Raw genomic sequence first — 13,040 nt, forward strand, 5'->3', positions numbered from 1 at the left:
TGTGCCAAGCACTATGACAAGCATCAAGATACAATCATGACATGGCCCCTGCCCTCAAGGAGCTCACAATCTAGTAGACAAGATGAAGAAATAATCATATAATCTTAAGGTGATAAGGCCCAGAAAAGAAATGAGAAGATGCTATGGTAGCACCAAAAGAGGGAGTGGTCTAACTGCCAATGTGGCTGGATGCAGCTGGAAATCTGTAGAGGAGGCCATATATATGCTAAGATAAGGAAGAGTTTATTAGGCAAACAATAATAGATTATCTTACATATACTACATTTGCATTAGCTCATCCATGTGGCAATTCATATAACAAATCACCGATTTTCACAATCCAATCCCTTTTCATCAACTGCAATAGTACATTCATTCCTTTAGCAGAAATAAAAAACTAATAAAGAACATGAAATGCTAATTCCAAACTGCAAAAATAAATCCTACATTTATGAACAAATATTTATTTAGCATGTATGATATACAAAGATCTGAAACAGCTGCCGTAGATAGAAGAATACAAAGATGAATAATTTGTGTCTGTTGCTGTCAAGATCTATAAATTCTGATTAAATGGACACAATAGGAAAAGATAAAATACACAGCTTTCTCAGTAAGTAGAAAATCACAACTTGATTTAATGACTGACACAGAAAGCTAAAATAAAACTCTGTTAACAATGCACCTATTCTTAAGCTCATTTTCATTCCCCTATTCTCAGAGGCAGAACATCTACAGTGACAGTTGTGCTCCTACTCCATATGTTACTAACTTTAGTTGAGCCTGAAAATCTACTTTCATGGAACTTGTATGTATTTCTCAGAATGTGCATTAATGTCCCACAAATCCGAAATGACAATCTGGGCAATCAAGAATCTCCCCAGTCTGGCCTCAATCTAGTATTTCTGACTTATCTTACATCCCGCTGGCTCACTGGTAACTCACCACTATACCGAATGTTGAAGGACATTCTCCAACTGGAGAGAGCTGCTTTCTTTCCCCACTGTCTAAGACCCAATGCCATTTACATTTACCACCTTCGGTTTTAGTTCAGATATACCTCCTCCAGGTGATACCTGCCTATTACCTCAGCAAGGTACTCTCTCCTACTACTGTACATCAATGCCTTTGAATCCCCATAGCAATCTTCTAATACTTAGCAAATACCTTGGTTCCCAATATTGACTGCAAAATGTAATCCCTTGGGAAGATTTAAAAATACTGATACATGATTAGTTCCCACCCCCAGATATTATAATTTAACTGGAGTAAGATTCAGTCTGAGCACTGGTATTTTTAAAAGCTCCCTAGGTTAGGTATAATACACACCATTAGCAGGATTTCTTAACAAACATGGGGGAAACCACACATATTAGAATCATGTGGGGAACACTTTCCAACCTACACCACAACCTCATACGTTTCATTCTAAAGGAGAAGAATCAGAATCACAGATGACGAGAATAGAAAAAAAAAAAAATTGTGCTTTCTTAGAGTACCCTAGGTGATTCTGTTCTGGTCCTCTCTTGAAAGTCACTATTTTAGAATTTTATGTGTTTATCTATATCCTCTAGGTTATGTGTTTTATTCATCTTTGTATCTCTGGAAGTGACTAGCATATACCAAGTCCTCAATAATTAAGACTTGAATATGGATGTATTGAATCACTATATTATACACTTGAAACTAGTATTGCACTGTATATTAACTAACTGAAATTTAAATAAAAACTTCAAAAAGACTTCAAAAAGTAAAGTAAAGACTTCAAAAAGTAAACTTGTATTATCTCTACAGGAAGTAATACGGTTAGAAACTTGATTTACAAGATCATACTAATTTCCAGTTTAGAACTGCCAACTAAGTAATACAACAGCAACAACAACAACAAAAAAGTCTATTTGAACCATATATGAAGAACAGGAAAAGTAAAGAAAATTTCTTACCGGCATGGCATTGCTTGGATCCTCCCCATACATGAATTGTACTTTCACTGTAATATTTCTTGCAGAACCTTGACGATTGGCAAAATTGAGACTCTGAGGGTATATGTAGAGAAGATTTCTGTGAAGGCAACAGTATACATGATAGTGAATATATATATCTAAAACTGGTATGTACAACTGCATGCCACAAAAGAAAAGATGGAATAAACACTTTTTGCTAGCCCCTAAGCTATTTTCACATCCAATCATTCAAAATAGCCATCAAATATACCCCAATTTTGCAGATGAACTGAAGCCCAGAAAACTTAAGTGAGGTTCACATACAACTAGTAAGCAGCAAAGCTGAAATCAGAATATAAGTCGGTCAGTCTTAAAAACACAAGTTCTTTTTCTACAAGAGGATTCTGGGAAATAAATGAGTATGGACTAAACCATTACTAAGAAATTAACTGCAGGGGCACCTGGGTGGCTCAGTCGGTTAAGTGGCCAACTCTTGATTTTTGGCTCAGGTCATGATGTCAGGGTCATGGGATAAAGCCCCACCTCCACACTCAGTGGGGAGTCTGCTTGAGATTCTCTCTTTCTCTCTCTTTTTTCCCCTCTGCCCCTCCCCCTCTGCCGCATGTGCTTGTTCTCCTCTAAAATAAATAAATCTTTTTTTTTAAGTTAATAATGTATTATGTTAGTTCCTCCAAGCAGATATAAAGTGGATGACAGTTACAGATGAAACTTTTATATAAATATCAAGGATTTAAGAGGTGTAACATTCCACAGTATATGTTCAAAAACACATATGACAATATGCTAGGTGTAACAGTATTTTGTAGTTGCTATAAGATAATCACATATTAGGGGCGCCTGGGTGGCTCAGTGGGCTAAGCCTCTGCCTTCAGCTCGGGTCATGATCCCAGCGTCCTGGGATGGAGCCCCGCATCCTGCTCTCTGCTCAGCAGGGGCCTGCTTCTCCTTCTCCCTCTGCCTGTCTCTCTGCCTACTTGTGATCTCTGTCTGTCAAGTAAATAAATAAAATCTTAAAAAAAAAAAAAAGATAATCACAGATTAGTCTGCATTTATTTTACTTCACGTCCAGTTCAAGATCATGCATCTCACACAACTTTAATAGTCCCTAATGCCACCACAGAGAAGATAAATAATTCAAGAAAAGACACCAAAAGAGAGGGCTCAAAAAATAAAAAGGAAAAGATACAGAATGAGAATTACTTACTGAAGACTAGTGCTGAGAGCTGATGAGCAAGACTTCAAGTATAATAAAGCCCTGCTAAGCAACTGATGAAGCAATGAAAATAGAGGTCAAAATTTTCTGGAATATGGTAGGGCAATACAGAAATTCTACATAAACACAACCTCTGACCTAAGAAACATGCCTCTAGTCTAAGGAGATAACTACGCACATTTACAAATGGATATGTTCAAAAAATTCACTACATTTTTTTGTAGTAAAGAATAATTACAAATAATTGTGAAGAAATATAATGTTCACCAGCACAGTTCCAGTTAATTAATTTGGCATATTAATAAGAAGAAATACTATGGAGTCTAAAAATGACAATATGCAGCAATGTTACTGATGTAGAGATACCCAGCATGTTAGGTGAAGAAAAACAGCAGGTTCCACAGCAGAATGTATAGTGGCGTATACTACCTATGGAAATAATAGCTGAAAATTTCCCTAACCTTGAGAAGGAAACAGACATCCAGATTCAGGAAGCCCAGACAGTTCCAAAAAATATAAACACAAAAAGACTCACACCAAGCCCTATCATAACAAAAATTTAACAATTAAAAAAGGAGAGAATCCTAAAAGTGGGAAGAGAAAAACAACTTGTTACACATAAGGGAATCCCAATAAGACTGTCAGCAGACCATTTAGCAGAAAATTTGCAAGTCAGAAACCAGTGGTAAGATATTTTCAAAGTGCTGAAAGAAAAAACTTTCGGGGCGCCTGGGTGGCTCAGTGGGTTAAGCCTCTGCCTTCTGCTCAGGTCATGGTCTCAGGGTCCTGGGATCAAGCCCTGCATCAGGCTCTCTGCTCAGCAGAGAGCTCCCCCCCCCCACCCGCCCACCGCCTGCCTCTCTGCCCACGTGTGATCTTTGTCTATCAAATAAATAAATAAAATCTTAAAAACAAAAAACTTTCATTCAAAGACACTGTCCCCAAGAAAGTTATCATTCAGAAGTAAAGCAGAGACAGAATTTTCCAGACAGGCAAAAGCTAAAGCAGCTTATCATCACTAAACTAGCCTAACAAGAACTTAAAGGGAGTTCTTTAAGCTGGAATTAAAAAAAAAAAAAAAAAAAAAAGTTAAAAGACAAAAGTAGTAAAAAGATAATAGTTAAGGACACGAGATAAAAAGATGTAAAACACAACATCAAAAACAGAAAACATGGGGCGCCTGGGTGGCTCAGTGGGTTAGGCCGCTGCCTTTGGCTCAGGTCATGATCTCAGGGTCCTGGGATCGAGTCCCGCATCGGGCTCTCTGCTCAGCAGGAAGCCTGCTTCCTCCTCCTCTCTCTGCCTGCCTCTCTGCCTACTTGTGATCTCTCTCTGTCAAATAAATAAATAAAATCTTTAAAAAAAACAAAACAAAACAGAAAACATGAGGGATGGGATTAAAAGGAAGAGCCTTTTTTTTTTTTTAAGATTTTATTCATTTATTTGACAGAGAGAGATCACAAGTAGGCAGAGAGAGAGGAAGGGAAGCAGGCCCCCTGCTGAGCAGAGCCCGATGTGAGGACTCGATCCCAGGACCCTGAGATCATGACCTGAGCCGAAGGCAGCGGCTTAACCCACTGAGCCACCCAGGTGCCCAGATGCCCAAAAAGGAAGAACCTTAAAACTCTATCAAACTTGTTACTGACTTAAAATACATTGTTCTAGATACAAGTTGTTATGTGCAAGCCTCAAGGTAACCACAAAGCAAAAACCTATGGTGGATACACAAAATATCTTTTTTTTAAAAAAGGAAAGAAAGAAAGGGGTAAAAGGATATTCATGGTTAACGGTGAAGGCTCTAGTTCCTTTTCTACACTTTTCCATTTTTTTTTTTTTTTACAGTGAGAACACATGACCTTTATAATTAGATAAAACAATAAAGTAAAATTTCTATGGGGGGAGGACAGAGATGTATAACAATAAGCATACAATCTAAAAATCACTAAAGACATGCAGAAGAGTCAGTTGTAGTCCAAACATCAAAAAAGAAAAAGGCAAATATGGAAATGTTATAACTCCTCAGTTTCCTAATCAAAAGAACTAAGGAGCAAAGAAGGCTATGACCGACTAACCACTGAAGTCATCAAATAAAATTTGCACATGAAATATTTATTGACTCCACACACCAAACATTAGGTACCATGTTACTGCCCATAAACAGACCACTTCACAATAATGTTGTGTTGTGAGAGAGGTATGCAGAAGTTATGGGAAGAAGAGATACTAGGTTGGCTGTGGGGAAATCTTTTCACCTTCTACCTTTGCAATATATTTACTGAAGAAATGGGGCTATTTTTGTGTAATTTTTCTAGAGGCTAGAATTTACTGATCGCATCCCTGTAGTGACATTTAACACATTCCTCTATGTTTTCTATAAATTTAGAGCTGGATCTAGAGCTTTGGTCATATTTAGGTTTGAGGGTCTTTTGGCAAGATCATTTCATAAATGGTACTGTATCCTTCTATCAGAAGAAAAATGTCTGGTTGTTCCTCTTTTTGAGCAGTTAGCAGATGGTGATCAATGTTTAAATCTATTAGCCCCATTAAGAGTTGCCAAAAGATAATAATTCCAGCAGTCCTCCTTTATTTAATAGCTGGATTATCTCTATGAAGAGTATTTTTCCTCATCTATTATTTGCTTAGATAGTGGGCCATTGTATGAGACACAGGAATAAATATTTTCTTTTCTATTATTTTCCAGTTTTCAAAATAAGCAGTTGGTGGATTAAAATCTTCTAAGAGAAACTAGTTCTTATCTTTAGCATCATCTATAAACTCATGGACCAAAGATATTAATGAGTTTTAATACACTGCGGTTATTATCTTCACTGATGTTCAAACTGTCCTATCTTTGGCAAATGAAAAGGCAATTCAAACTGGCTTGTAAATCCTTGTCATTCAAGGATTCATATACTCTTTGATGACTTCTTGCTATCTGCTATATAGCAAGATGTTCTAAGTTCTTCTTTTTTTTTTTTTAAAGGTTATTTATTTATTTATTTGACAGAGAGAGAGATCACAAGTAGGCAGAGAGGCAGGCAGAGAGAGAGGAAGGGAAGCAGGCTCCCTGCTGAGCAGAGAGCCCGATGTGAGGACTCGATCCCAGGACCCTGAGATCATGACCTGAACTGAACGCAGCGGCTTAACCCACTGAGCCACTCAGGCGCCCTGTTCTAAGTTCTTCTTAAGTAGTTTCTCCCAGGACCCAGAATCAGCCCTTTCTCCAAGGAGCTTTGGTTCTCTGAATGAGAAATGTTTTTCCAAGCTAAAATCTGGGCACTCATTACTCAATGTTCCTAGGTCACTTAAGTAGAAAGAGTGAGGGGAAAATGTTTTGGGTTTTTTAAAAAAGATGTATTTATTTGAGAGAGAGAGAGAAAGAGAGAGACTGAAGAGGGGAAGAGCAGAGTCTTAAGCCAACTCTGTGCTGAGCATGGAGCCCAATGTAGGGCTCAATCTCACAATCTTGAGATCAAAACCTGAGCCAAAACCAAGAGACAGATAATGCTTAAGTAACTGCAATACCCAAGCATCCCGAGGGAAACGCTTTTAAAAAGCATTCTGAGTACATACTGATATTGCAAATTCCAATTCAAGACACCAAGGTTTTTATTTAACCCTTTCTATCTTCCATCTACCTATCATTTTTCTTGTGCTGAGAATCATTCTGAAAGATCTAAACTATGAGAGAATTAGAATCTCACATAATTATTTATGTGTGCTATTCCAAGAATGGAGTCTTAAGGAACTCCAAGATACTGTGGCCATCCAGCAGGGGATGAGACTGTCAAGAAGACTGAGAAGGAACCCAGAGAGAAGTAGAAAACCATGAGAGTGCAGTGACATGGAGGCCAAGAAAAAAACAATGTAAGAAGAATTAAACAGTTAAGGGATGCCTGGAGGGCTTAGCTGGCTAAGGTTGGACTTGAGCTGAGTTCAGCTCTTCATCTCAGGGTGATGAGTTTATGCCCCCTGGTGGGCTCCATGCCTGGTGTGGCGTTTACTTAAAAAAAGAAAAAAAAGAAGAAGAATTAAACAGTTAAATGCCAAACACCAATCAGGGGCCAAATGAGGTAAGAAATGAAAAAGATCAACTGGACTTCGCAACGTGAAAGTTACTGATAACATTGGGCTGAAAACACATAAAAGTAGGTTTAAGAACAGGAAGTTGTTAAGAAAAATAAAAATGTGAAATTCTGAAATGTATAGCTATAAAGAAGAGAAAGATTATTCAACAGTTGGGAGATAGAATATAGGGATTTTGTAAGCTTTTTAAAATTGGACAGCTTTGAGTTTGATTAAATGATAATGAAAAGAATCCAGCTGACAGTTTACATACATTAGAACAAGTAAAGATTCTTGAAATAGTAGGAGAGAATGGGATCCAAAGTACATGATAACAGATTGCCCTTTATTATGTTTGTAATTCCTCATTGTAACAAATATTTGCTGAATATGCAGTGTGCTAGATACTAAGAATATAGAGATAGATGACAAAGTTCTTGACTTCACTAGCCGGAGGGAGAACTGGACGAGCAAATAATTATAATGTGGTATGGTAGGTGCTACGATAGAATGTCACTGGAAATCACAGGAGGAACTGAGGCTGAAGAATCTGCCCATACATTTCAATTAAAAAACTGTACATAGAATAGACCTGCAGAACACACAGAAAAGCAAAACACACTATGCTGTCCCCCACACCTCAAAACCTCTACATTGTCATTACTGCTGTCTAAGTTTTGTGGACATGGACATGACTGGACTCTTCACATCTTTCAAGTCTCAAAAAACCTAACCTTAACTTCCACCCACCATCACATCCCTTTGTTACTTCATTCACAGTTATTTTTTAAAGGTTTTATTTATTTGACAGAGATCACAAGTAGGCAGAGAGGCAGGCAGAGGGAGGGGGGCAAGCGAGCTCCCTGCTGAGCAGAAAGCTCTATGCAGGGTTGATCCCAGGATACTGAGACAGTGACCTGAGCTTTAAACATTATCTATAAGAAATGCTTGATTTCCAAAACCGTTTTTTAAAAAAGATTTTATTTATTTATTTGACAGATCACAAGTAGGCAGAGAGGCCGGCAGAGAGAGAGAGAGGAGGAAGCAGGTCTCCGCTGAGCAGAGAGCCCAATGTGGGGCTTGATCCCAGGACCCCAGGATCATGACCTGAGCCGAAGGCAGAGGCTTTAGCCCACTGAGCCACCCAGGTGCCCCTATAAAACTGTTTTAAATTCAACTTGTTTCTGAAGGTAAAAGGCATAAAACTGAATCCAGATTCTTTTCCATTTGACTACTAACTCCACTAATAACTTCCCACTAGTAAGTCTTTACCTTGCATTTGTAACACTTCGGAAGAACTACAAATTAGCAGTGACAGGGTAGACTGATGAAGTGTTGAGATAGCACTTAGCCATTCAGGGAAAAAAGATGAATTCATATTTCACCCCCTCCTCAAAATAAATTCCAGATTAGACAAAGGTTTAAATAATACAAATAAAGCCATGAAATTATTAGAAAAGCTTTAAAGACAGCCTATTTTATATGTAAAAAAGGCGTTTCTGAGCATGAGCCACAAAAATTATAAAAGACAAATTTTAAAGGCTCCGCAGAGCAGGTGATATAAACAGGTGGAAGACAAATGACAAATTGGAAAAACAGTATTTGTTACATACAAGATAAAGAGTTAGTATCCATAACATGTAAATAATTCCCTTAATTAGTCAAAAAGAAACAAACAAAAAGGGGAGGAGGAGTTTGGACAGAAGGGACTTACATAATACCTAGGTAATTCATGAAGAGAGCAAAGCAGATGGCCAGGAAAATAAACTAGATGTATTTGCCTGTTAGATTAACCGATATTTAGGGGGCATCTGGGTGGCTCAGTTGGTTAAGCATTGGATTCTTGATTTTGGCTCAGGTCATGATCTCTAGGTTATAAGGTCAAGCCCCATGCTCAGCGGGGAGTCTGCTTGAGATTCTCTCTCTCCATCTGTTTGTGCCCCCTCCCCTTACTCCCATACATGGGCATGCTCTCTCTCTTTCTCAATAAATAAATAAATAAATCCTTTTCTAAAAAGATTTATTGATATTTTTTGTTTTTCTCATTCAAAGCATCAGTAAAAATTCGTGGGGAAAGGGGCACCTGGGTGGCTCAGTGGATGAAAGCCTCTGCCTTCAGCTCAGGTCATGATCCCAGGTTCTGGGATGGAGCCCCGCATCAGGCTCTATGCTCAGCCGGAAGCCTGCTTCCTCCTCTCTCTCTGCCTGCTTGTGATCTCTGTCAAATACATAAACAAAATCTTAAAAAAAAAATTTCATGGGAAAAGAGGAATTCTAATTATTCTTGGAAGGGATATAAAATGGCACTATGCTTCGGAAGGATAATCCAACATGAGAAATCACCCACAGCTACTCACCTAAAGGATCTGGTATGAGAGACCACAAAATGTTAATAGTGTAGAGTTGGAATTTTTTTTTCCTTTTTTTTCTTAAGATTTTGTTTGTTTATTTATTTAGAGAAAAGAGAGCATGAGAATAACTGGGGTAAGGGACAGAGAGAAAATCTCAAGCAGACTCCCCAGTGAGTGCAGAGCCCTACATGGGGCTCCCTCCCTGTGCGGCTGGATCCCACAACCCTGAGATCATAACACCAGCTGAAATCAACAGCTGGTAGTTTAACTGACTGAGCCACCCAGTTGCCCCTAGGATTTTTTTTTTTAAGTTTCAGAAGTATCTGGGTTTCCACAATAAATACTTTCAGCATAGATATTTAGTATTTATCAAAAGTGAACATGAAGAAAAAAGTAAGATACATGAAATAATTTCTTCAAAGGTTACTGATCTTCTGGATCTGCAGTGTCCGATAATAGTCTAATGAGACTACTAAGCTTTTGATGTGTGCCTATTCTAATGGAGATGTGCTGAAAGTATGAAAACACACCAGATTTGGAAGATTTAGTATGAAAAAAAGAATATAAAATACATAATTAATGTTTTTATATTGATCACACATTGAAATAATTTTTGATACCCTGGATTAAGTATAATGTACTATTAAAATGAATTTCACTTCTTACTTTTTACTTTTTTTTTCACATATACAGGTCACACTGTATTTCCACTGGACAGGGCCTGTTCTGGACCAAGAGAGGATAGGGAAGCCAATGTATTTATCTGGCATTATTCTTCACTTCAGTTAATATAAATATTTCTACCTTTAAATGGGTTTCTCTCATGAAGTTACTTTTAGAATCTATCTACCAAACATTAAACCAAAAACAAATGATCACATTTTAAAAGGAGAAATTAAAAGGGATACTATACTCAAAAGATCCCAATGTTTTGTGTTTTATTTGGAAGTCACATATCCAGATTACACAACCTGGGGGAGGACAAAGGACTTTGCTTTGCTTAACTTAAATAAGACTTCTACATGTTCTAAAATTCCATGAAGCTAAAAAGTTTTGTATATTAGTTCCTAGAAACTAAAAATCCTTAAATTAGGGCCCAACTTTTGTTTCTTATTTTCTTTGACATAAAAAATATTAAACTTTCATAGCATTACTATTTATGTTTGATTAGGGTTTTATTTAAGTAGGCACAATTTCAAGCAAGGCTTAGATTCTGCCTGTGACAATGTGTACTCAGGAGGTATTAAAAGGCAAATGTAAAATCACTTATAAAATTATTATTTTGGGGGCGCCTGGGTGGCTCAGTGGGTTAAAACCTCCTCTCCCTCTCTTCCTGCCTCTCTGCCTACTTGTGATCTCTGTCCATCAAATAAATAAACAAAATCTTTTTTTTTTTAAGACCCCATTTGTTTATTTGACAGAGAGAGATCACAAGTAGGCAGAGAGGCAGGCAGAGAGAGAGAAGGGGAAGCAAGCTCCTCGCCGAGCAGAGAGCTCAATGCGGGCCTCGATCCCAGGACCCTGGGATCACAACCTGAGCTGAAGGCAGAGGCTTTTAACCCACTGACCCACCCAGGCGCCCCCCAAAAAATCTTTTTTTAAAAAAAATTACTATTTTCATTACACTCCCCATGTTGGTACTCTCCTACAGCTCGTGAATAGGCTATTTATTTACTTTAAGTATATTCGGTAACATGTCAAACTAATGTAAGAAAAAAACTATCCAGATATTTCCACCCAGAGATGATATAATATAAACCAAGAATATGTGATCATTGCCTTTAATCTGCTAGTGTCACATGTAAGGAATTATATAAATTGTGCAGAAAAGTGTTAAGATTCTAATACAGTAACCAAAATGGAAGGAACTTCCTTCATATAGCCTGTCTTTGTATTAGTGTCCAGTTACTTTCACGCACTGGAAGGGGCAAGTTCAAAAAACCTTTCAAATTCCTTTCTCTAAAAAAACCCTCCTATATCAAAACAGGTTGAGCATATATTATATGCAATTTTGCACCTTGAAAACTCCCATATTATGACTTTTTCATTCAATATATTTATATAGTTTCTCAAACACGTAAGGCGTTTTACTAAATAAAGTACTATAAGGGATACAAATTAAAACCAAATATAGATCTTGCCCATAGACAGCAACAGAGAGAATTTGGCCCATCTCAACTTCCCACCGACTAGAAGGTGGATAAAACATCAGAGTTGATAGCTTTAAGCCAGAAAAGCAGACAGTAATTTAGTTAAGAGAAGTTTTGAAATATGCCCTTCATGACCAATGATCACAACACTAAATTTTCCTTTAAAAAAGAAGAAAATCCAAGTTTCTTCACTAGTTCTACATACACTTTTATAATTCTATAACATTTGATAATGGTAAGGGTAAGATTAAAATGAAAAGTAAGAAGTTTTTTTATTTTTCTTCTTTATTTCTTTATTCTTTTCTCTTTCCCTTTATTAGGGGAATTATTTATATATTTTTATTTACTTGGATTCTTTATTTCTCTTACAAAGAGAAATATTTATATGGTTCTGTATTAAACACTTTTTAAAATGGCATACACAGGCTAAACAGAAGACATAATTCCTTATATCTACACCAAAATTCAAAAGACCAAAATGCAGAAAACCTAAATTTTAGCAAAATTTCTCAACTCATGTCATCCTAACATGAGATTAGATAATATTCAGCAATAAAATATTACAGTATAGGCATAAATGCATTGATTGGTTCTAATTACCAACAAGTAAATAATAAATAATATTATGAGTATTTACTTTATACCAGATAGTGTTCTATGCTCTAAAAATTTTTCTTAAACTTCATATAATCCTATAAAGTAGGTATTTCCTTCACTTGACAGACATGAAAATGGAAGTACAGAAAAGCTAAATAATTTGACCAGGAGAGCCAGGATTCCAAGTCAGCCTCCCTCTCTCCAGAATCATACTCGAAACCACTATGGTATACTACCTGACTGTAGTTATTACATCCAAAAGCCCTTATTCCTAAATCATCAAAGGAAAAGGTCTCTACTACATGCTATGAGGAGGCATTTCTAAGCATAGAAATTTGGAAACAGTTCATTTTAGGAAGTTTTGCTTGATAACTTAAACTAAATTCATTATGTTAAAGCTTTTCATTTTGCAAAAAAGCTATTTATTTAAAGAAAATTTTTCAGGGCACCTGGGTGGCTCAGTGGATTAAGGCCTCTGCCTTTGGCTCAGGTCATGATCCCAGGGTTCTGGGATCAAGCCCCGCATCGGGCTCTCTGCTCAGCGGGAAGCCTGCCTCCCCCTCTCTCTCTGCCTGCCTCTCTGCCTACTTGTGATCTGTCTGTCAAATAAATAAAATAAAATAAAAAATTTTTCAGATAGGCCTGATTACACACACATGCACAGGTTCAAAACTTGTTTACATGTGATATAATAACATTT

General features: G+C 37.2%; 1 protein-coding gene across 14 annotated transcripts in view; it reads right to left on the reverse strand.

Moving 5' to 3' along the window:
- Positions 1–13,040, reverse strand: part of DOCK7 (dedicator of cytokinesis 7) — a 221,160-nt gene that overhangs the window by 105,084 nt on the left and 103,036 nt on the right. For all 14 annotated transcript variants that reach the window (XM_045064651.1, XM_045064650.1, XM_045064649.1 and 11 more), the window contains exon 15: positions 1,944–2,061. In XM_045064651.1, the coding sequence (XP_044920586.1) occupies positions 1,944–2,061 (118 nt within the window). The remainder of the gene's footprint in view (positions 1–1,943; positions 2,062–13,040) is intronic.

Source organism: Mustela putorius, unplaced genomic scaffold (assembly GCF_011764305.1).
Source record: "Mustela putorius furo isolate JIRA1106 unplaced genomic scaffold, ASM1176430v1.1 tig00003853_pilon_pilon_pilon, whole genome shotgun sequence".
Lineage (NCBI taxonomy): Eukaryota > Metazoa > Chordata > Mammalia > Carnivora > Mustelidae > Mustela > Mustela putorius.